We start from the raw sequence: 26101 nt of genomic DNA, 5'->3' as shown, positions 1-26101 counted from the left end.
TGTTATATTATTTTATTAATGATATTTATTAATGTTTATTAATACTAATGCTATTTTGTTCCACAGATAAGAGACTGATACTTGGAGTAACAAAATGACTTGGCCAAGATAACACTGATTATAAGTGGTGATGCCAGCATTTCTGGTTAATGCAAAACGTGAACTCTTAACAGTTCAAGAGTGAGGATGATAGCCTTAATATCTGAAAATATATCAGAGAAAAAAAACGACACACTCTTCACCACACTTCTCCAGAAACTTCTGTCAACGGTACTGGGTGGAGTGATCCATGTCACTTTTTCAATACTTTTTATTTTCACTTCACATAGCTCAATATACTTCATGTGTTTGCTCATAAACATAGAAAATCACAGTTCATTCTCTTGATATCTAATGAGACATCGGATATCCATTCAACAGTTGGATAAAGGCAAAATTTTAAAAATTAGATGTGTTAACAGCTTTTCAGAATCCCACAAGACAAGGTAGTTACAATCAACTATTTGCACATTTTATGCTAAATTTCCCTTGGGAAAATTCTATTATAGATGTCTACAGGGAATTCAATAATTTATGATTCTCTGACAAAAATTTACTTTCTCTGGGTGAAACCACTGACATATGTCATTTTTTAAAAAGTTAGGGCTTTTTTTTTCCTCCTGTAGGAATATTAAGAAGAAGCCCATCTCAAATGACATATAAATATTTCTTTCACATTATAAAATTAAAATCAAAACATTTGATGATTTCCTCCCCTTTGTTTTCTGTTCCTTCTTCCTGAAACCTGTTTTTCATGTCAGATTGCCTAATTTTCTCTAATTTTCAATTCTCTCTGATTTGTTGTTGTCATCTGAAAGTTCCTTTGTTACTGCAGCCTGTTCTTTTTTTCCTGGATGCCATAATTTCTCCTATCCCTCAGAATATTATATAACTCATTTGAATGTTTCTCCTCTGCAGTTTTTAAGTTCTCCAAGTTTTTTTCTTTTTTAGTTATTTTAGGTCTGTTCTTACCTTAAAATCCTTCCTCAAATGTTTTGCTAAGAGTAAAATTTTGCTAAGAGTAAATTCTGACTGAAACTGCATTTTATGGATGGAGCCTGTAGGCTTAGGTAATGCCATTTAGCTGGACTGTTTCCATAGGAAACACCCAGTGCCTGGATCTTTAAGACCCCTTGGTCACATTTTCCTTGAGAAGGTCTCTTGCAATATTCTACTTGAAAGGTAATCTTGGCTGCCACTGTCCCAGAAACAGGGTGTGGTAGGACGGCTGGGAGTCTCCACAGTTAGAAGCTGAACTTTCATTTAATGCCTCTGCATCAGGAATGAGACTCAGCCTCCTACAGTGCCAGGTATCACTTCTTTTATTCTCAGAGAAATTCCTCTACTTACTCCTCTCCTAACAAACTCCTTACACAAACTCCTCTTGTGTATTAGGGTTTACGAGGGTGAATGAGTTAAGGAAAGAATCTCTGAGTCAGACAGCGTAACTATTCGTTCAACAGCTTAACTGTTTCTCAGACAGACTGAAACAATTCTCTTCCCTGGCCTCACTTCCACTCTTAGCTTCAGATACCTGGTGCCACCAATTCCTGAGCGTCCTCAGTGGCTTAAAGTAAGTCAGGTGCTTCTTTTTCCTCTACTGCTGGCTTCAGGCTACAGCATTCTCGGTTCCCTTAAGTTCTTTACTGTTGGCCATCTGCTTTCCCACACCCAAAATTTGGTAGCCTGTTGTCTCCTTTCCCTTTCTGCATGCTAATAAAGCTTTAAAAATTTTTCTTTATGACTGTTTTCAGTGGAGTTTGAGGTGAGAGTGGAAGATAACGCATGTGCTTCAATGCCAGGCTCCTCTGTCTATGGAATTCTCCAGGCAAGAATACTGGAGTGGGTAGCCATTCTCTTCTCCAGGGGATCTTCCCAACCCAGGGATCGAACCTGGGTATCCCACATTGCAGGCACATTCTTTACCATCTGAGCCACCAGGAAAGCCCTTAACCCTAATTTGTAGGCTTTTTGAACCCATATGTGAACATTTCAAAAGGTAATTCCTCTTAAAGAGAAGGGATAATAGCTTAATTTTCTCATTGTGACCTTTTCACAAGCTCTGAAATGGAGCTTCCATCTAAAGGCCCCAAGAGATTAAATGATTTACCCTAGGATCTATAGTTTATACTGGCTGAAGTGGAATTTGAATCCAGGTCTGCATCAAAACTCATCTTCACACTCAAAACACTTGTGATCCATTCAGCAAATGTTTGTGAGTGCTTACGTTAACGACTTCATCAAACTTTAACTCTGATCTTTATTTTCAGAAACTATTTTAAAACTGTTACAAAAGTAAGGAAAAATTGAGCCCCAAAGATTTCCTGAGTAACCATTAGGGCAGTGAAACTACTAGAGAGGGCAGGAGATTATGAGAGAATCGGATTTAAATTCTGTCATAAGGATCTATGACATAGCAATAAATTAATATAATACAAAGTGAAAAATGCACATGCTCCAAGGAAGATGCAGAAGAAGGTCAGAAGAGAAATTACCTTCAGCTGGAGAGATGAGTTGGTGTCTTAAAGGATGGGTATTTAAACTGTATCTTGGGGAGAAGAAGAAAATGATACTCCACATAGAGTGAACGGCACAGTGCTCCTTGAATATTTTTAACATGGTTAAAGTGATTTTGAAGCTCACAAGAAAAACTCTAACTCTGTCAGAACAATACAACCCATCAAATCTTCAGAAGACGGTGCTACTTTGATGACAATGACCTCGTGTGACTCTCTGAATGTGCTCTTCACCTATCTAGAGACATTTTTCTAAGCCATGGACCTTGCTTTCATCATTTAACACATCATTCAGACCATCAGTAAAACAGTGATCATGCTGAAAAGGGGTCTCAGAGGACGAGATGACACTCCAATTAACCAAGCACATTGAGCCAGACTGTTCTGTGCTTTGGACTCAAGAGACTGCTGGAAAGAGGAGGTGAACAAAGGCAGAAAGAGCGAGGAGGACCCAAGTGAAAAGAGCAAAATGCAGGTGCTAAAGATGGGGCTTTCAGTCTGCCTGTCAGATTATTCACCACCGACCTTAGTAAGTTTATAATAGCCGGCCAAAGAGAATCACAAACCAGAACATGTACTTGGATAGCATACTCAGTGAGAGGAAGAACCCTGACGACTGACCTGGTGCCTTTTTTAGATGTGTGTGCATCGTCCTGGGCGCTATAAATGCAAGGATAGAGGAGGGTGTGTGCTGACTCATTTTTTGACCCAATTAGGACCAGCTGAAAAATCCAGCTTTCCCAAATATGAGTGCTTACTTCCCTCCTAGAGATTTGTGTTGTGATTTGAGTGACACAAGGGTATGAATGGTGGGATGGGGGGTTCAGGATGGGGAACACATGTACACCCATGGCTGATTCAAGTCAATGTATGGCAAAAACCATCATAATATTGTAAAGTAATTAGCCTCTGATTAAAATAAATTAAGAAAAAAGAGTACGAATGGGGTAACTAATTAGTGAGAAAGAACCGTGGGACTCTCAAGCCATTCATTCCGTGGGAGAAGAGAGACGCACTGAAAGGAAGAAACACTGCCCGAAAGTGCTTCAGGCACTCCCTGCCCCCAGGAATGAAGGCCATCAGTTCTTACAGTGTACACACTCTTTTTCATTTTAAAGTGTAGCCCTGAAGTCTTTAAAGAGCAGCAAGAAGGGTGAACGGTCCCAAAAATCACCTGGTCAACTGAATCGGTGGGATCTCTCTACGCGAGTCAAACAAACATTCTAGAGCAGGATCGATCTCCCAGCTTGTCCTAGTTTAGACATTGTGTGCGCCTGTTAGTGGTCTCACGTCTTTTCTTTTTTTCATTTTCACGCTGATTGTTGTCACAAAGCCTCAAGGAAGAAGAGCAGTTTATTCCATGTGGGTTCTTTTCCCCATTATAAACCCCTTACATGGCAATGACCTTTATTTTGTTCTATAACTCACATGAGGAGAACTACAACACATTTTAAGGTCTGAGTTGAAAATCATAAACAAAAAACACAGAAATGGGCTGAAATCTTAGTAAAACCACCATGCTCTAGTCAAGCTGAATAATCTCATTTTTTTCCCTTCTTAAGGATAACTTCCATCCTTTACCTTACTTCAGCCAAATCCAAATACTATATATAGCTAACAAAATCCTGGAGAAGACCCATTTTATCTCACAGAAAGAGGGATACTGAACTGAGAGAAGATGGGGGCAGTGTTGCTGCTGGATAAAAGACAGTCTGATATTAAAGATTTTGTGCTTAAGGCACAAATGTACCTGTGACTTTTTAAATGGCACATTTTAGCAGCATGTGGCATCATCTTTTGTGGAAGAGTGTGGGGAGAGGCCTTGTTATGACTCCCCATGGGGACTGTGACGGCACGTTAACAAGGGAAGGGCAGTATGAAAAAGGCAGGCAAGGGTGAGCCTGTACTTTAGGAGTTTAAAGCAGTGAAGGCAGGCTCTTGACTTCTGAATCACCAAAAACCTCGGAGATCTTATGGGATTTGTGGGAGGGTGCTAGGTAGAAGTGGAAGGGAAAGAAACTCTAGATCCCATCTTGTCTCTATTTGATTCTTGTGAAATTTCAGGAAAAGTCCTTTGCTCAGTTTCCCACATTCTCATCCCATCGCTGCTTTTAAAATTTTAGTTTATTTATTTTTGGCTGTGCTGGGTCTTTGCTGCTTTGCATGGGCGTCCTCTAGTTGTGGTGAGCAGGGGCCACTCTTCGTGGCTTCTCATTGTGGTGGCTTCTCTTGCTGTGAAGCACAGGCTCCAGGCGCACAAGCTTCAGGAGTCCCAGCACAGGGCTCCGTGGCTGTGGCGTCCGGGCTCTAGGGTACAGAGGCTCAGGAGCTGTGGCACATGGGCTTAGCTGCTCTGCGGTGTGTGGAATCTTTCCAAACCCAGGGATCGAACCCATGTCTCCTGCACTGGCAGATGGATTCTTATCCACTGCACCGCCAGGGGAGTCCTCCCCCATTGTTTCTTTACCACCTGGTACTCTAGGGGAACAAACTGATTGACTCAAATCATTTTGAGGAAGGTATCTACACAAGTAGGTAGACCCTGCATACTTGGACACCTGCTCTCTCCTGAAAGGTTTACAAAGATCCCATCTTAGAGTGTGCTGGGGGATGGGGAAGGGCTCCTCCATCTCTTCCTTCTTTCTCCAAGGGGCAACTCCCTTTAAGACAACCAAGCTCAACTGTCAGCTCCTTTGAGAAACCTGTCTTGCTCTCCCCGGCTGAACCTTTGTGGCTCAGAGTACTTCATTTTCACTAACGACTGTCACACTGCTCTGGGCTTTCAGTGTCTGTCTTCTCTATCACAGGCAGGCCTTCCTCATCTTAGTGTGCTCCACTCTTCAAGGTTCACTACATGGTAAGTACTTAAACAATGATTACTGAATGAATGAAAGTGTCTGCTCTCTACAGTGCATGTCTAGGAAGGGAACCTTGTTTTTAAAGGTGAGGATAAACAGAAGAGCAGCAATTACTCTTTGAAGATGTTAACTGTGTTTCAGGACACAATTTTCTACTCAGAATTTTAAAATGCTATTGAGATTCATACTTTTCTCTGTTTACAGTGATTCTGAAAAGGACTTACCACATCTATTCCTAGCACACCATGATGAAAACAAAGAAGTCAGTCCTTAAGTGCCTTTGTTGGGCTGACTTCCCAACCCCTTCAGGTAATGTTCTTATCACATCTGCTCCTTGAAAAAAAAGAAGCTTGGGGTTCCCTTCCTTATTGACTCACACACAGTTTGTCATCTCTGGACTCAAAGCCTCAACTCCTATTTCACATCACATATTTTTGTACCCCAAATGAATCTGGTATAAAACACATTGTTGCTGTTTGGTCGCTAAGACATGGCCCAAATGTTTTGTGACCCCATGGACTGCAGCCTGCCAGGTTCCTCTGTCCATGGGATTTCCCAGGCAAGAATACTGGAGTGGGTGGTCATTTCCTTCTCCAGGGGATCTTCCCAACCCAGGGACTGAACCTGCCTCTTCTGCATTGGCAGGTAGATTCTTTATCACTGAGCCACCAGGGAAACCCGTAAAACACATGCCAGGGCCTTACTCTTCTCTCTAAAAACTTAATTCATTACCTGTGTTTGGTCATTTGTTCTCCCTCGCCTATCTGCTGGGTCATAAGCTCCCAGAATACAGAGACTATGACCACACAGTTCCTTTCAAAAGCATTTAGTTAAGTATCCCACACACAGAGGCGCTTAACAACTCTTCGTGATGATCTTAATCACACTGCACTTTACAGCCTCTAAGGCCACCTCTTCCTCCTCCTAACATCTGGCTCCTCCGCATCTACTTTAAAACGCAGGGAGCGGTAAAACACTGGATGCTTTTCAGCCCTCACTCCTGACCAGTGGTCCTTTTCTACTCCCCGCTTTATTGCATGGGCCAGGGCACTCCTTCAGGCCTCCAAGTGTCTCACACTCACTGCTGGCTCTTTTTCACACAGTTCCTTACACCGTAATCTTACAAATTCAACAAGTCTGTTTTCTTCAGTCTTCTAGAGACTATTTATTAGTTTACCTCCAGGATAAATGAACATGATCAACAAAATCCCAAATACATCAATGGCAATCTCCCTTCCTATATAGTAGAGTCTCTTTTTATTAATCTTTGCATCCTGAGCACTCAGGAAAATGCTGGCAGACATATATTTCAATATGCAACATAAATATGTTCTATTTATTAAGTATCTGTCTACCTACCTATCTTAACTAGTCTCCCTGTTTCCATGATTGTCCCTCTATATTCTGTGCTCCATAGAGCACCCAGCTATCTGTGAAAACATATTTCAGATAATTTAGTCTCAGAGTAACATCTAAAATTCTGACCATGGCTTACAAGGTTGTATATGATGTGGCCCCTAGCTACCACTCTGAATGTGTTTTTTCCCATTTCTTCCTTGCTAACTCCACTTAAGTAACCCAGGTCTCTCGTATTATTTGCTGTTGCCTGATGGCCCCCTCTTTTCATACCATTCAAGTCTCAGCTCAAAGGCTGTTTTACCGGAAAGGAGGACTCCACTTCATTTTTCCCCGTAAGACTTACCACCACCTGACAAATTTTATACTCAGTTATCCTGCTGTTTCCTGTCCCAAGCACTCCACCCCCCTCACCAAACGCAACTTCACAAGAATCAAGGATAGAGTGTCCTTCATTACTATATCCCCACTACCTGTCTAGACATAGCGGGAGCTCAGTACATGGAATGAAGAAATGAATATGAAAGGAAGGAGTGGTGTGCTCTAAATCTTCACTCTGTTAGTTACCCTGTTTGACAGGATTGCTATGCTTCTGCATGTTTTTAAGTCACACAATTCTAGAGTTGTTGCAGAAAGTTAAAGAAAGGCAAGAGCAGACTGCTGAGAGTCATAAAATGTTACTCTGGAAAGGGGCTTAGAGATCATTATTTAACAGAAGAAGAAACTGAGGCCCAAAGTTAAGCACAGGGGCTTGCACAGGGCCACCCAGAAAACCAGGAGCAAAGCTAGAACTGCAACCCAGGTCTTTCATTCCCAGTCTAGGACTCTCATCTTTATACCATGCAACTTCTCAAATGTTCCACACTATATCTGGTCTTTTATCAAATATACTCAATGACAATGATTTAAAATATACAAAGGGTAATTATATAACAGCTAGAGCTGAGCTCCACAAATCAAAGGTACTAGTTTTCCCTGAAACAGGCTAACTGGACACGCCCTTCAGGATTCTGTTGGGAGACTCAGTTCTGAGCATCTGTCCATGAGCAATGCCAATCTCTCAGCTGTTGCATATATACTGTATTTCCTCTTAGAGCCCCTTTCATGAGGAAGCAGAAAAATATGGTTCAATAAACACTGAATATTTTTGCTTTCTTTCTATAGTGCAGGTGAATTCACTCTGAAGGTATCTCCTTAGAAATTCAACTGCATTCATGCATTGCAAAAATCACACACAAAGCCATTTGACCAAAAAAAAAAAAAAAAAAAAAAAAGGTGATGGAACTGTGACTGCAACTCTATCCATGATCTTATTTAAGGAGTTCTTTTTACTTTTTTAAAGTGTTCTCTTTTATCTGAATAAATGCGTGTAAGACACATCACTTGAAACACTGGTGGATATCGAGGCGCTGTACTGCTGTAATTCATGCTGAGCCAGATCTCCACCTAATACAAACTCTGTGCATTTCCTTACAGACCATCAATCCCTGTACAGAAGCCCTAGCACAAAGTTCTAGTGGGGGTACATATAGCTGACTAAAGTCAAGTGCATTCTAAACACTGTAAAGAGTAAATACAGTAAAACTGTGCTATGTACATATACCTATCCTCCTTCAAATCATTTTGTACTCTGTCCTGCAACACGTGATATGATTCTCACTGGAATAAGGTGGTTTTTTCTTTCTATGCAAACATATAGAAATTATACATCCAAATGAGTAGGGCTGTACTCTTTAATAAGGTAATCACCTCTAGAAGTCATATATGCCTTCCAACAAGGCTGCTATCACACATACTTTTCCTGGAATTTCTAGGTTCTCCACATTTAATGTGCATAAGGATCACACTGGGAACATGTTAATAATGCTAATTCTTAGAGATGTGCATTTAACTGGTCTTTTGATGGGAGTCTGGGAACCTGTATTCTTAAGAAGCACTCCAGCTAAGTTTTATACAGGTGATCTGCGAGAAAAAGCACTTTAGAATAGTCATGTAAGGGTATCAAAATAAAGACTACTGAGTTAACCTCTGTTTACATATACACATAACACACTGGAAGTTTAATTTTTTTTTCCAAATCTTCATTTCTCCTAATAGAATATATTGGTACAGATACATATAAGAGCATCTATTTGCAATCAACATACCTCCATGAAAGAGATTCCTAAGCTCCAGACATCAGAATGAATTCCATACTGCTCCCCTGAAATTCTTTCAGGCTGAAGGAAAACAGAAGGGAGCTTGTGAGTTGATGTAAGCTACTCCAGGAAACACATATGCTCAAGTGAGCTCAGCTAAGGCAGAGTCACCAACGTCTTCACAGCACATTAGGAACAGAAAAATAATTTTATATATATGTGTATTATATAGATAATCCATAGAAATTGTATAGGTAATACAGATATATTAGATATAATCTTATTGAAATCCTCAAAAAGATCCTGTGAGGGAAACTTTGTTATCTTTAAGATAAAGAAAATGAAGGCTCACATTTGTGAGATATAAGGCAAAGTCCTAAACTAGTAAATGAGCTGAGACTTGAACTCAAACCAAATCCAGTGGTCTTAGATGTCGAGTGACAAATTACAGGACATTATATAATATTATCACGTATTTGCATTTTGAGCAATGGGTCTGAATCACTAGGAATTCTGCTATTTAAAAGTTTTTATTTGTATAATATTAAACTTGTAGGAAATTTTTAAGATTAAGACTAGTACAAAGAAAACCCATAATTCCTTTGCCCAGATTTACCTACTGCTCAAAATTTTATCCCATTTATCAGGCTTCTTTTTGATATAAACCAGGGAACAGTTTGAAATGTCCTTTTGGGACTCTTGGTCCTCCATTCAAGATATGTAGAAAATACTTGTTCTAACAATTAGCTGCACACTCTCTAGTTCAACAGGACTAATTCCATACTGACGAGGCTGCTGCCTAGTTTCTCTACCCCTGCAGGATTTGGCATTCAGTAAGGTACTTCACAGAAGCCTTCTGAACGAACACAGGAGCAAATGAGTAACAGGAACTGAGTTCTCACTGAGATGGAACGGCTGCTTAAGGTTACAGAGCTAGTAACGGCAGGGCTAGGATCATGACCCATACCTCTTGGCCCCCAGTACCATACTCTCTTCTTGGTACCATCCCTGGAATTCTTGGAAGTCACCATAGCCATCATCTTTTGAAAGCCTGCATGAGCCACCCTTACTAGTAACTGGAGTCAGGGTGAGTCTGGTTCACTGCAGATGGAAGAAATGGGCATTCACCACTCACCAGCAGGGGATACACCAGGGGTATGGAAGCTGTGGGCCACATACTCTCAGGTGAGTTGGCTTAGTTGGGACCCGAACTTTCTAATCTACTTCCCACTCCCACCTACCAGGCTATCTCAGTATATTTACTGTCTTCTCCTGGGACCATTTTTCATAAAATTACATAAAGCCCTACCCTGAGGTAGCAGGATGGATTGTCTTACTTCCCTTCCTTTATTTATTTAATTTGTAAAATACCTTTCCTACCAAGAATAATTCTTCCCAAGGGCCGAGAGTCATGTGACCATTTTGCCAAGCCGCTAACAGACATGGTCATTCCAATCCCCTCATACTTTTTTTTTTAATATTCTAATTCCCGCTACCATCACTTTTCAAGTTCCACGGTCATATCTGAATGAACTCATTATCCAATTCTAGCGAGATCAATTCATAATAGGAAGCATCCATATGGAATCAGCCAGCCAGTTATAGGAGTAATGCCATCGTCATCATCATCAATGACGACGTCATTACTCCATGCATTTACTGAAGAATTTCCATGTGCCAGGCATTGTTCTAAGTGCTTTTCATGCATATTTCGCTTCAGATTCATAAATATCCATACTAGACTGGCACTATTCATCATCCCCATTTAACAGACAAGGCAAATGAGGCACAGAGAGGTTTAATTTGTACCTACTGGGAAAGGATAATAGCTACCACTGAATGACCACCTAGTTTGTCCCAGACACTGGGCTAGATACTCTATATCCTCTACACTTCATATAACCTGACAAATATTGCCCTCATTTTACAGATGTAAAAATTGAGGTTTAGTAAGATTAAATGACTTGCCAAAGTGTAGCGTTATGGATTAAGTACTAAATGTATTATTTAAGCACACAGCCAGGATTCAAACCAGGAACATCTGACTGCAAAACCGAAGTTCTTTGCTGTGTGTCAAACGGCCCCTCCGAACTATAAGTTAGAAGAGCCACACACTAGTCTTGACCTGGTCAGTATTTCTCAAACTACAGCCTTGGGCTCATCATCACAGAACTGCCTGAGGTGCTTATTACAAATGAACTTCCAGTATCAGAATCTCTGGAGGTGGCTCTGGGAGACCTTCATTTTAGCAAGTTATTTCTCTGGGTGAATCTTCAGTAAACTCGGCCCCAGTCATTAAACTTGTCTCTGTTTCCTACAGAGGGGACAATCTTCCTTTCTTGTCCCTACTTGGTGCACAGAAAGGGCCCTTCTTAGGGCCCTGTTAAAGGGCCACACTTTTTAGGTGAAAACTTCTTCCACTCCTCAGATTGAATTATGAATCCCTGCCTCTGTACTTTAAAATGCTCTTCATATCTTTCATATTAATTTATTGCACTGAGTTGTAACCATCCAGTTGATAGTCTAAGAGGCAAGGAGGGTTCTTATCTCATATCCAGTACCATGCCTGGCACACAGCAGGCAGCCAGTTCCACAGGTCTGCCCTCAACAATTCGTACAGTAGTAGGGACTAGAAAAAGGTGTCCAGGCTGCTGAAACTAACGTGGGTACAAGATGAGTCCCAATACATTCTGAATTTATGGAGCCATGTCTTGAAGGCCTAAGACTGCACAACCCAAATCTGTTCTCACACTTGAAGCCAAGATGGCCCGCTCTGTCCTCTTCTCTCCAAAACAAAACAAAACAAAACAAAGCCAGCAGCCAGGTACCACACTACTGAGAGATCTATGACGAGTATTTTTCAGTTAAAAAGCAGAAGCTAGGTTACTTTCTGATATGATATTTGTCACCAGTACGGAAAGCTTAATAAAAGGAAAAATATGACTCTTGTCTGAAGCACTTCTGCACTGAAGTTTAAGTGTAGAGGGAAAACTCTGGTCTGTTCTTAATGAGAACACTAAGGAGTGGTGATGATTTAAAAGCCAGAGGATCTTAAAAGAGCACTGCTCCAAGATGGCATGCACACTCCACCTCTCCACTTACTGCTGTGACTGGGCATTAACCTAGGACCCAGATTTAGTTAACTCATTCCAGAACTGTCTCTACTTATAACAAAAGACAGGCTTCCCTGGTGGCTCAGATAGTAAAGAATCTGCCTGCAATGCAGGAGACCTAGATTCAGTCCCCGGGTTGGGAAGATCCCCTGGAGAAGGGAATCTCCCACTCCAGTATTCTTGCCTGGAGAATTCCATGGACAGAGGAGCCTGGCATGCTACATACAGTCCATGGGATCGCAAAGAGTGAGACACAACTGAGCGACTTACATTCTCTCATAACACAAGACCCTAGGGTTTACTTGTCAAAAGGAGGACGATACCTGGTACATCCCATCCCTTACTTCTTCCCATAAAGGAATTTCTGCTCAGGGTTAGGCTACTCAGAAAATTAACAAAGTATGCACAAAACTTTAGGTCAGTATGGAATAACTGCAAGGAGATCAAACCAGTCAATCTTAAAGGAAATCAATCCTGAATATTCATTGGAAGGACTGAGGCTGAAGCTGAAGCTCCAATACTTTGGCCACCTGATGCCAAAAGCTGACTCATTAGAAAAGACCCTGAAGTTGGGAAAGAATGAAGGCAGGAGGAGAAGGAAATAACAGAAGACGACTGGTTGGCATCACGGACTTAATGGACACAAATCTGAGCAAGCTCTAGGAGATGGTGAAGAACAGGGAAGCCTGGCGTCCTGTAGTCCATGGGGTTGCAAAAAGTTGGACATGACTGAGTGACTGAAAAACAACAACAGCATGTTAAAAAATATATATATATACATAAATATCATAAACAATGTTTTGTTTTGTTTTGTTTTAAGCTGGCAAGATCACTATGTGGGTAGTAGAACATTCAGGTTAGACAGGGTCCTGCAGTCACACTGCTCTAACTCAATCTATCTTCCAGTTCGCTAATTCTCTCTCGTCTTCAACATGCTACCAAATAGTGAGTTTTTCATTTTCATCTAGTAGTTTTGTTTGGGACTTTCTTAAATCAACTATGTCACTTCTAAAATTTGTGAACTAAGTCTGTTTGCAACCTTTCTTCCTACTGGTTCTTTGGTTTGCTCTGTTTCTTTGTGGGCCTGGTTTTCTTTGCTTTACAGTTTTTGTTCATGAAAAAAAAATTTCACAGAGGTTTTCTGAGGCCTCAGGTTGATGTGTCTACTTCAAACAGTATTCTCAACATGAAGCTCCTTTTCTAACTCAGGTCACATATACAAACATCCGGGGTACAAATTTGTGCCAGAGATAATCTGTGGCCACAACTTTCCCCCTTTTTTCTTCCTGTTGCTCTTTTGTTCCCTGGGATGGGGAAGAGCGGCTTTGGTTCTGGTTTGTTTGTTTGCTTTTGTACTTGGTGGGGTAGGGGGCTCTTCAAGCTTCCAGCATAGTATGGGGAAGATCTCCTCTGAGACCCTCTGTCTTAAGGGAGCCCCCTTATCATTCACAGTTGCAACACACACAAATATCCTCAGCAATACAGGAAAATATCCTCAGGAATAAGTAGCTTTGGTACTCTAACATTCTGTTTCCCCTCTGTTGTAGGTTTCCTTCTGAAAACCATCCCGGGAGTCCCCAGTTGTCTTTTTAGCTCTTCAGTGCATTTGAGATGGTTTTAAAAAGTATTTTAATTAGCATTTTTCAGCAGAAGAGTTGGTCCAAATAACCTAATGTGCTACCACCAGAAACTAGAAGCTGGTGTCCTAGTTAAATCTTGACCATCACTACTTGGCCAGCTCTGAGATTCTGGGCTAAAGTTACTTCACCTTTGGTTTCCTTACCTGTAAAATAAAGACAACATGTATACCTAATGGAGTTGTCTGAAGACTAAATAAATCCATGTAATGTGCTCAATTCAGTACATGCCACATGGGGAGGCTTAGTAAATGCTGGCCTCCTTCCAGTCATCACCACTATCACTACGATCCCTGCATGAGCATGGCCAACCAAGCTGGATCATGGAATCTGCACAGGTTATAATCTGGGTAAAGATACTTTCCAAGAATAGGAAGAGTCCAGGTGGAAAAAATGTTCAGAAGATAGGAACAGTTATTTAGACTGACTTTCTGATCCCCCAAAACAAGTATTTGGATAAGATTTCTTAATTTCAAAACTTCAGGAATTCATAGTAATAATGTCAAAATTTTATATTTGATTTTAGAAAATTGTAATAAATCACAATGACTCAGTAGTGGGTTAAAGTTTCAGAGACGTCTATCTTTAAAACAAGAGTAAAAGTTCTAGTGATTAGAATTTTCAAGAAATGATTTAGTATAAACCCCCAAAACCTTCTGCACTCCATTTGTAATCCTTCTGGAAGAAATCCTGTTAAAATATAGCTGAAAATGTTTCTTGCTTTGGATGAAAATATCCATTAAACCTAATTACCTACCTGCCCCTAAGATGCAATGTGTACTTGAACACGCCACTTCATTTTCTAGATCATCGAGGAGGCAGGACCAGATGACTTTTCAAGTCTCCTACAAGGACCACTGTTTAACACGCCCATAAATTGTTATTGCTTATTTGTTCTGATGACTTTATAATCTTAGAAAAGCTTCCCTATCTTTGTCCTAATTATCATTTTCTTATACCTAACATTTCAGATTATAGGAGAATAAAGTGAGACTGTTCACACATGCAAGGCTATTTCTTTGATTTATTTTCTTGTCAATATTTGAGCAGTCTAGTCGGTTGTATCTGAGTCATCTGAGGGTCTTCCGTACTTTATCACACAAGTAAGATAATACAAAAACTTAAATTGTCTGCTTATAATTAGTGAACAAATCATTTTTGGAATGCAGGTTTCATGAACTGATTCATTCACTTAGCACCGTATGAACGACTGGATACAGAGAATAAACTAGAATAAACCCTGAATATACTAATCTAGATTTGGAGAGACACATAAATAATTTGGATAGAGTGGGAGGCACAGCAGTTAAGAGTTCAGTCCCTGGAAGCTGATTACGTAAGTCTGACTCCTCACTCTGCTACTTATTAGCTGTATGAAATTGGTTAAGTCACTTAGTTTCACTATCCCTCGGTGTTGTCATCTGTAAAAGAACAATATTTATCTACCTCATAGGGTTGATTGTGAGGATTTAAAGAGTTCAGCCATCTCACACTCTAGCAAAGTAATGCTCAAAATTCTCCGAACTCGGCTTCAACAGTATGTGAACCAGGAACTTCCAGATGTTCAAGCTGGATTTAGAATAGGCAGAGGAACCAGAGATCAACTTGTCAACATCCGCTGGATCATAGAAAAAGCAAGGGAATTCCAGAAAAATACCTACTTCTGCTTCACTGACTATGCTAAAGCCTTTGACTGTGTGGATCACAACAAACTGTGGAAAATTCTTCAAGATATAGGAATACCAGACCATCTTACCTGCCTTCTGAGAAATGTGTATGCAGGTAAAGAAGCAACAGTTAGAATCGGACATGGAACAACAGATTGCTTCAAAATTGGGAAAGCAATATATCAAGGCTGTATATTGTTCCCCTGTTTGTTTAACATATGTAGAGTACATCATGCAAAATGCTGGGCTGAATGAAGCACAAGCTGGAATCAAGATTGCTGGGAGAAATATCAATAACCTCAGATATGCAGATGACACCACGCTTATGGTAGAAAGTGAAGCGGAACTAAAGAGCCTCTTGATGAAGGTGAAAGAGGAGAATGAAAAAGCTGACTTAAAATTCAACAATCAAAAAATTAAGATCATGGCATCTGGCCCCATCACTTCACGGCAAATAGATGGGCAAACAATGGAAAAAGTGGTAGACTTTCTTTTCTTGGGCTCCAAAATCACTGCAGATGGTGACTGCAGCCATGAAATTAAAAGACACTTGCTCCTTGGAAGAAAAATGACCAATCTAGATAGCATATTAAAAAGCAGAGATATTACTTTGCCAACAAAGGTCCACATAGTCAAACCTATGGATTTTCTAGCAGTCATGTATGGATGTGAGAGTTGGACCATAAAGAAAGCTGAGCAAAAAAGAATTGATGCTTTTGAACTGTGGTGTTGGAGAAGACTCTTGAGAGTCCCTTGGACTGCAAGGAGATCCAACCAGTCCATCCTAAAGGAAATCAGTCCTGAATATTCATTGGAAGAACTGATGCTGAAGCTGAAGCTCCAATACTTTGGCAACCAGATGCGAAGAACTGACTCATTGGAAAAGACCCTGATGCTGGGAAAGACTGAAGGCAGGAGGAGAAGGGGACACCAGAGGATGAGACGGTTGGATGGCATCACCAACTCGATGGACACAAGCTTGAGCAAGCTCTGGGAGTTGATGATGGACCGGAAAGCCTGGTGCACTGCAGTCCTGGGGTTGCAAAGAGTCGGACACGACTGAGCAACTAAACTGAACTGGTATGTAAAGAAAAGGGTGATTAGTGCATGGTTCTAATTAAGTGTTCACTATTACTATCGTTTTTATTATCACTGCACTGAAACAGGTATGAATATAAAGTGAAAGAAACAGATGCAAAATGAGTGTGTTATATTAGATGACCTCTAATTGCAGATGCTCACAATTTACTATTTGTCCTCTATCCTATACTCCCAGCCCCCACTCATGTCACTCCACCCTCTAATTCTGTCTTTGTTCATCCTCCCAAAGAGATCTCTTTTATAAGTGCCCTTTTCACATACTATTTGAATCATCAAATTCATATATTATGTGCCTTCTTATTCTCTAAAGGTATGCATGGTAAAACTGAAGGCTTTATGATGTCACACATGACATGGCCACATATAATGCCATGTTTCCTATGTTGCCAAAATCTTACGTGGATTACAGAGTGGTGCCACCGTACCTGGCTAACTGCATGAAAGGCACTCAGTAATTACAGGTTGATTAATTAAAGGTACTCAGTGTCAGAATAAGCTTTTACTGGCATAGACCAAAGGTTGGCAAACTTTTCTTGCAAAGGGCCAGACAGTTATTTTTCACTTTATGGGCCATATGGTCTCTGCTGCAACTGTCAAAACTATCCCACTCTGCCACTGTAGCGCTACAGCAGCCACAGATAACACAGAAATAAATGGGAGTGGCCATCTTCCAATGAAACTTCATAAAATTTTTTATTTTGAAATACTTATTAATAAGAAGTGGAAAAACATATTCTGGGAGGTTTTGTACACTCTTCACTCAGTCCCTCAGTTGCTAGCATTCTAATACAGCATCACAACACCTCAGGCAGGGGTTAACATCTGTGTCAGAATAAATGTTACTTCCACCTTCCCCAATCCCCAACCTCTGTTCTCACAGCAGTTAGGTAAGTCATGGTCAACAAGACCCTGTTGAATTGAGCCAAGCATCTGTGTATCACACCCTTTGCTTTCTAGGTAGCTTATACTTTTTACAGCTTGAACTAGAAAGTGGATAACTAGAGTTCCCTTGCCCAAGAAGCAAAGCAATTTTAGCTTTGCCAATATGAGCTAATGTTTCATAATTTTAATCTTCACATTTTCAATTAAGAGATGGATGCATCACATACATCCACACACAAAAAGGGAAAAAAAGTTATTTCTTTAATGTGTACCTGGGAAATACAACTGTAACCTGGATTTGTACATTCAAATATACTGCAATTTAATTATTAGAGCTAATGCTACTAAGAACATGATGGAAAGTGGAAAAGTTATTTCATTAATTGTTTGTCTTAAACCAGAGTGTTCCATGTTTTTTCAAAGACTGACATGGCATTTGGCATGGCTTTGTTAATTATAAAGGTGGCTCACCAATCTCAGCTAAGCTGGTAGAGCCAGGAGGGTGATTAAGTTTTATATAAAACAGGTATGGGGACTTCTCTGGTGGTCCAGCGGCTAAGAATCTGCCTTCCAATGCAGGGGATGCAGGTTTGATCCCTGGTTGGGGAACTAAGATCCCACATGCCATGGGGAAAACCCATGCATCGCAACTAAGACCTGATACAGCTAGGTAAATAAATATTAAAAATTAGGTGTGATGACTCAGAGATTAATTTTTTGTCACATTACCCAGAAAAATGAGAAATAATGAATTTTCTTTAAAAACAATGCAAGGCAAAAATTAACTGTTTTGGTATCTCAATTTAAAAAATGCTTTGTATTGTTCTGAGAGTAAGATCCAGAGTTCTATCCATATTAACATCCTTTTAACAAAGTAACATATGAACAAAGAACACTGAGAATAAGATCCAAGGTTCCATACATAGTTCGTTTAACTCATATAAAGACTACCTGGAGTGAAACTGACTACCTGAATAAATATAGAACCCTCATCAAAAAACTAAACCTAAGATATAAAAACAAAACGTTGCTCCAAAATACTAAATAAGTTTCCTGCTTGTCGTTTCGCAGCACCCTACTCTTGAAATGAAAATGGAAACCAATAAATAAAAGTGATTTTATGAACACAGATAACTTCCCTTACTTAAAAGGCAGGCAAAAGAAAAAGGTTTACCCACATTGGTATTTGAAATAATCCTATGCTTCTACTTCTTATTCCTAGTAAATTTGTTTCAGAGTAAATTTGTCTATTACCTTTTAATAGACATGAACTCAAATAAACAGAAGACAGACATAATGCTTGACAGTAAAATGTCTGCTAAATCCTTATATGCATAGGCCCATAAGTAATAATTTAATTTTTAATTAATAATTTAATTTTCATCTGGTGTGGAAGCATGCTTATTCCTGGAAAAAACAGTTGATCTTATTGACTGACATTTTGATATACCTTAAGGTTAATTAAATAAGCAATGAGGCAAAGTAGCTAATGTGCTGTAAGATGCAATTTTTCTATAGGATTGCATTCAAAACAATTTTAGATTTGAACCAACCAGTTAAGTCAACAAAGTGAGAGAAGTTGGTAGCTCCTGCATAAACCCTAACATCTTTTAGGAAGACTTAAAAATTGAATCATGACTGGATTGACTTCATAATTTATGATCTGTTAGGCTAAAGCTGTGGATTTAATTCAAGAACTGTACATTACCAAGTACATAAAGATGTTGCTTTTAAATGTTATTTTTGCATAAGTTTACTTACCGCCATATAAGCATTTGTTCCAACATACGTCTTGGCTATAGAATTCACCAGCTATGAGACAAAACAGTCTGTTAGAACAATATAAAGATAATGTGGAAATAAAATGGGCAATTATTCTTCATTTAACCTACAATCATCATTTCTATAAATCAACTAAAAATTATGTAAAAGGGAACAAATTTATCTACAAAGGCATTAAAAATGATTAAATCTCTTTTCTTTTGAATGTGATTTCCAATTTAAACAAGCACAGCTTTACAGTTTATAGCAGATAACCTTCAACAATTCACTTAAGCAGGATGCTTATCGCTTTAGTACCCCAAACCCGCCTGATATAAAAAGTCAATTTGAAGTAGAATTTGAACACACTCATTTTTTAGTCAGATGGCTCAAGATGTGAATGAAGCCCCATGCGTTACCAGCATGAAGCGAACACTAAATACGCTGGAAGGATAACAGACTTTGACAACTCATAATACAACGATGACCTTCCCTTTGGTCTTCGTGTTTGGCTGGGAGTAAAGGTGGCTGCAATTCAAATCAACATCACAGCACGCTCATGGGTCACTATCACCGGGGTTCTCAGGGGAGGCCCAAAATGGAAATTAATTAAAATTTGTGCTTCACATTGTAATGGCCCTCCACCATTGTTGCTCCCAATATTAATTTTTATTGTGGGCCAGTTGGGCTCCCCAGGCACAGCTCCCACTCTGCCCTCCCTTTTGTCTGGCCAAAACGCTTTCATATCAAAGCTGCATATCAATGAAGTTTGCTATTCGTAAGTAGTAATTACAATATCAGCAGTTTTTACTGTCATTAAACAATGAACAATCATATTCTGATGAAGGCAACTCGCTCAGAGATTAAAAATGAATAACACAATCCCAGCCGACAAGAAGATGCAGAGTTCTGTTTGTCTGGCAGCTAGGTGATTTTTCAATCCAGAGAGAGAATGAAAATAGGAAGTAGATGTTACAGAAACGAGAACAGATCAGGAGGAAAAAGAGACCTACCTGAGTGCTAACTCCAAAATCACACAGCTTGACTTGTCCTCTCGTGTTTACTAGCATATTGGAGGGCTTCACATCTACAAAAGGACCAGAAAAACCCATGTAACTAATTCAATATCCACCGAGCTTGTTCAAAAAAAAGCAGACGCACACCAAACCATATTGCAGAAATGACATCATCTGTTCAACCTAGAATTCTAATCACAAATTTAATGCAAAGCATTTTATCTGGAGGCAAAATGTAAGGTCCTAACTCCCTCACTTCCAACCATTTCTGTTTCTGTAGAAGCAAGAGTTTATTTATTTCATGTGAAAGTCAAATAAAATCTTGGCTTCTAACAACAGTAAACACACCTAACATCCTACTCCAGCTTTCAGAAAAAGTAGATAAGAAAATGTAGCCTTCTTGCAAAAAATTTGTACAAAAAGGCTTAGCTTTGCTCTTAATGTGAAAGTGCTTCTCCCACCTAAAAAGTAAGGCCAAAGGGAAAGCCAGTAAAGAAAAAATCATTCAAAATGTTTGCTGTAACAGGTTATATCTGATTGAAACAATGAAAGTGTGAATGCAGTACTGCTTTTTCCTGGTTTTACATGCAAACCATACTTCAGATAATCCTCAGAAATGGACCTAAAAGATGTATGTACGTGTGTGCATGCGTGCACTTACCAGTCTTTTATTTATCCCTCTCGTCCCTTATATCATTTTGACTGTTTTTAAAGTTAACAAAGGAACTGACATAGCTTTTGCCAAGGCAGTCTGCTAAACAGACACAAAGGGCTTCTGTGAAGCATCATCAGTGATAACAATAAGCCTTTTCAGGAATTCAAGGAGCCAACAAAAACCATCCAAGCAGGATGAGACCACAGCACTTTTGTTGGTACGGGACAGCACCTGCTTCAACATTTCATCTTCAGCAGCAAAAGTCGTTTAGAACAGACAGCTTGCTGTATTCAATAGAATATATGACCATAATTATTCTAAGACTAAACAAAAGACTCAGAATTTCTATGTAACATCTAAAAAAAACTGTGAGTTAATCTCATGCTGCCCATCTAATCTGCAAAAGGGTACCTCCCAAAAAATATCTTGCTAAGAGTAGGTACTTAGCTCAAACTTCAGGTTTAAACTCAGTAACCAATGATTACTGAACCCTACCTCCCATGTGACAGGCATCTTCTCATGTGTGTGCTCGTTCAGTGTTGCCTGACTGACAACAGAATATACACTCCAAGTGTATCCAGGCAGGGACTTTGACTCTTTTACTGACTTCTAGATACTAGTTCCTGAAGAGGGCCAGTCATACAGGAAATGCTTAATAAATATTTGTTGAATAGATGAGAAAAAATTAACGGAAACCATGAACACATAGCATTATTTTGTGAATGATTATGTTTCAGTGGTCAGGGGTTAGCTGTAGACTATGCCTCTGTAGCGTGCCCTTTCAGATAAGACACACTATATACTTCTTGTAGGGGGGCTTTCTGAAAACAGGTCAGTATGCCTAGGCATGTGTAAGCTTTTTTAAACCAACTTGCCTCTCTGCTTCCAGTTTTCCCCAATTTCAACATCAACCTTATACCACCATCATATTAAATACACTTTCACTGTATAACTTCTCTCCTAAGGAGGAAGTAAAATATTCCCTGACCTCCTCCACCAACCCCAAAGTGAATTCCCTAAGAATAGGGTTGTGCTTTCATTTGAAAGCAGTTTGAACTCAGTTCAGTTCAGTTGCTCAGTTGTGTCCGACTCTTCACGACCCCATGGACTGCAGCACAACAGGCCTCCCTGTCCATCACCATCTCCCGGAGTTTACTCAAACTCATCTCCATTGAGTCAGTGATGCCATCCAACCAGCTCATCCTCTGTCGTCCCCTTCTCCTCTCGCCTTCAATCTTTCCCAGCATCAGGGTCTTTTCAAATGAGTCAGCTCTTCACATCAGGTGGTCAAAGTATTGGAGTTTCAGCTTCAACATCAGTCCTTCCAATGAACACTCAGGACTGATCTCCTTTAGGATGGACTGGTTGGATCTCCTTGCAGTCCAAGGGACTCTCAAGAGTCTCCTCCAATACCACAGTTCAAAGGCATCAATTCTTTGGCACTCAGCTTTCTTTATAGTCCAACTCTCACATCCATACACGACTACTGGAAAAACCATAGCCTTGACTAGATGGACCTTTGTTGGCAAAGTAATGTCTCTGCTTTTTAATATGCTGTCTAGGTTGGTCATAACTTTTCTCCCAAGCAGTAACTGTCTTTTAATTTCATGGCTGCAGTCACCATCTGCAGTGATTTTGGAGCCAAAAAAAAAAAGTTTGCCACTGTTTCCATTGTTTCTCCATCTATTTGCCATGAAGTGATGGGACCGGATGCCATGATCTTTGCTTTCTGAATGTTGAGTTTTAAGCCAACTTTTTCACTCTCCTCTTTCACTTTCATCAAGAGACTCTTTAGTCCTTCTTCACTTTCTGCCATAAGGGTGGTGTTATCTGCATATCTGAGGTTAATGATATTTCTCCCGGCAATCTTGATCCCAGCTTGTGCTTCCTCCAGCCCAGCGTTTCTCATGATGTGCTCTGCATAGAAGCAGTCTTACATGTGCAGCCTCAGTAGTCTGCACAGAAAATGCACATCATAGACAGCCACGGTAGACACTCAATAAATGTTTGCTGAACTGGAAGGAATGTTAAAGCCTGGTCTTATTTTCCAAATTTAATTCTCACTACAGGCCCTCAACTTTAAATATTTTTCTTTTGGACAATCTGCTCTTTTATATACTGATACCCTTAAACTGGGCTTCTCTGATAGCTCAGTTGGTAAAGAATTTACATGCAATGCAGGAGACCCTGGTTCCTTTTCTGGGTCGGGAAGATCCCCTGGAGAAGGGATAGGTTATCCATTTCAGTATTCTTTGGCTTCCTTGGTGGCTCAGATGGTAAAGAATCTGCCTGCAATGCAGGAGACCTGGGTTCTATCCTTGGGTTGGGAAGATCGCTTGGAGGAGGGCACGGCAACCCACTCCAGTATCCTTGCCCAGAGAATCCCATGGACAGAAGAGCCTGACACGCTGCAGTCCATGGGATCACAAAAAGTCGGACACGACTGAGCAACTAGGCACAACACAGCACCCTAAACCACTCTTAAGCCACACATCTAATGGAGACAGGTAATGAACAAATATTTGGAGCTCCTGGAAGAAGGGGCTGTATGGAAATCACAAGGCATGGTAAGATGAACAAACCCTTAGCTTTAATCAGACACACATTTGACTTAAGTGGACCAACAGAGAGAAAAGAATAAAACAGCAAAATTTCTAGATTATGTTCTGTAAGGCAAAGTGTAAATAAGAACCGGATGGCATTCTCAGCTCTCCAATATCTTTTTTTAACTTATATATGTCTACTGCCTGATTTTTTTTTCCTTCACCTTTTTTATTTATTTTTCTTTTCAGTTTTTTATTTTTTTAATTTTAAAATCCTTAATCCTTACATGTGTTACTGCCTGATTTTGTACATTTACTTTTCAGAAATAGTTTGTATATGAAAGCAGTAGGTATACAGCCATCCTAAAACAACTTCTGTATTCCAACTAGACTGGGCTAGCCATTGTCTCAAAAGAAACCAATCTCTAAAACACCACTATCATGCCATCATTCATGCTATGTCCCAGACCTCAACCTCCCTGGGTTTAGAAATCCTTACTTGATATTTTTTGACTGATTTTTGTCCATCCTTCAACTCAAGTATCCCATCTCCCTGTTAACATATCTACTTGGCCACCAAAATCACTGCTTCCTTTGAATTGCTAAGGCATTTACTCTCTGTACCATTCAGAACTGAGCATGCGACACCTTTTTTTTTTAACCAGTAATTACTTACCGTATTTACTGTTAAAGGTATCACAAAGTAATAAGTTCACAGGGGAGGAATGTTACACATTTCTGTATTTATCCTGTGTGAGCATAACATTTTGCTCACTAGTTGATGGCTTCCTAAACAATACACTAAATTTGTTAGTATTAACTGTTCCCCTCCCCAGCAACATTGGACCATGATAGATCCCTTTAAACAAAATCAACGGATTCAGGTAAGGAGACAGACGCCTGACTCAGTGGAGACATAAGACTTGGATTTTAGTCTTTTGGGCCCTGCCAAATGCGACTTTGGACTAGGCATGTGACGTTTCAGTTTTCACCTCTGTAGGGAGATAATAAAAGTTACCGCATCTTAAAAAATTGTGGGGATTAGATGAAATAATGAATGTAAAATAGCTTTTAAACTGTCAAACACTCTATAAAGTATTATTATTATCTACTGGCAATCAACCAAATCATAAAAAGTGTTGTATTTCTTTATGTTCAGGAATAATTTCTGTTGCTACTGCAGTAAATTCAAGCTGTATTTAGGTAAAATACTAGTTGAAAGAAAGTAATTTCCAAAGTTCAGTAAGTAGAATGATAAAACCTATTCAATGTTTATGAAGAGGCATATTTGCCAGACTATAGGAAATGGCAACCCACTCCAGTGTTCTTGCCTGGAGAATCCCAGGGACGGGGGAGCCTGGGGGGCTGCCGTCTATGGGGTCACACAGAGTTGGACACGACTGAAGCGTCTTAGCAGCATGTACTCATCGCCCGATAAGGCCAAAGAACGGGTCTCCTTACTTTCACACTTGCTCTACAGCCTGTCATGACCAGCGCTGCTAAAGTGATTCTTTTAAAGCCTGAATCAGGGGCTTCCCTGGTGGCCCAGGGGTTAAAATGCTGTGCTTCCATTGCAGGGGGTGCAGGTTCAATCCCTGGTTGGGGAACTAAGATCCTGCATGCCACTATGGCAGGGCTGAAAAATAGAAAAAATTGAAAAATACCCTGAAACCTAAGGAAGACCATGTCATTTCTCAGCCTGAAACCTCCAGGGGTCTCCCAACTCAATGCAAAATGCAGCCCTCATGGTTTCCGAAGCCTTCTCTGAGCTGCCCCCCCTATTACCTCTGTACTCATCCTTCCTACTCCTCTCCCTGCCTGCTCTGCTTCATCTCACTGGCTGCCTTTTCAGGCATGCTCCTGCTCTGTGGTTCCATAGCACTAGAATACTTTGCTCCCATATATATATAAGCAGGCGCGGCCTGAGCCTTTGCCTTTTTTTTTTTTTTTTCTTTCAGGTTTCTGCTCAAATGTTACCCTTTTAAGAGAAGCCTTCCTCAACCATCCACTATGAAAAGCAATACTTCCAACCTCAGAGATTCATTTTCCCTCTTCCCTATTTCAATGCTCCTTTTAACACTTAGCATCATCAACACCCTATAGAGGTACATGTAAATCTGTTCTGTCTCAGTCTTCCCTTCTTGAAGGAAAGCTCCGTGAATGCAGAGATGTGATCTGTTATGTTCAATTCTATGTTTAGAAGGGTGCCTGATAATGGATAAGAAACGGTATCTGTTGAACAAATCGTGAATGAATATTTCCACCAAATAAATGGGCAAATATGTGTGCCTGGAGAGGCATGAATTTGGACTGAGATGGAGCTCCACCTTTTCCCATCCGATGGCATATATTTCAGAATAAAATGTATTTCACTATCAATGAATATATTTGTGAATGATATTGTTCATTCTGAGAAAACCTATAAGCATTCAAAAATACTCATTCAACAAATATTTACTGATGCCTTAGCAAGTGCCAGATATGACAGTAGGCACTGTGGAGAGAAAGCATGAGTAAGATCTGTCTCTACCCTTCAGAAGAGTCATATTAAGGAACTGTTGGTATATATTTTGACCAAAAATAGTGTATATGAGATTTCAGGATAATACCACTGCTTATGTATACTCTAAATGGTATTTGCTACCTATAATTAAAACAATGAGAATTATGTAACTAGAGGGTTTCCAAGCTTGGCTGTGCATTTAAAAAAGAAATAAAACATTTTTGGTTCCACTTCAGATCTATCTATGTATGCTACGTCACTCCGGTTGTGTTTGACTCTTTGTGACCCCACGAACTGTAACCCACCAGGCTCCTCT

General features: G+C 40.0%; 1 protein-coding gene across 10 annotated transcripts in view; it reads right to left on the bottom strand.

The window, feature by feature from the left end:
* Window positions 1-26101, bottom strand: part of MAP2K5 (mitogen-activated protein kinase kinase 5) — a 264501-nt gene that overhangs the window by 101855 nt on the left and 136545 nt on the right. For all 10 annotated transcript variants that reach the window (XM_069597653.1, XM_069597650.1, XM_069597649.1 and 7 more), the window contains 3 exons: window positions 20082-20155; window positions 19069-19119; window positions 8917-8988 (listed from right to left, as the gene is read on the bottom strand). In XM_069597653.1, the coding sequence (XP_069453754.1) occupies window positions 8917-8988; window positions 19069-19119; window positions 20082-20155 (197 nt within the window). The remainder of the gene's footprint in view (window positions 1-8916; window positions 8989-19068; window positions 19120-20081; window positions 20156-26101) is intronic.

This window comes from Ovis canadensis, chromosome 7 (assembly GCF_042477335.2).
Source record: "Ovis canadensis isolate MfBH-ARS-UI-01 breed Bighorn chromosome 7, ARS-UI_OviCan_v2, whole genome shotgun sequence".
Classification (NCBI taxonomy): domain Eukaryota; kingdom Metazoa; phylum Chordata; class Mammalia; order Artiodactyla; family Bovidae; genus Ovis; species Ovis canadensis.
This window is presented reverse-complemented; position numbering and strand designations above follow the sequence as displayed.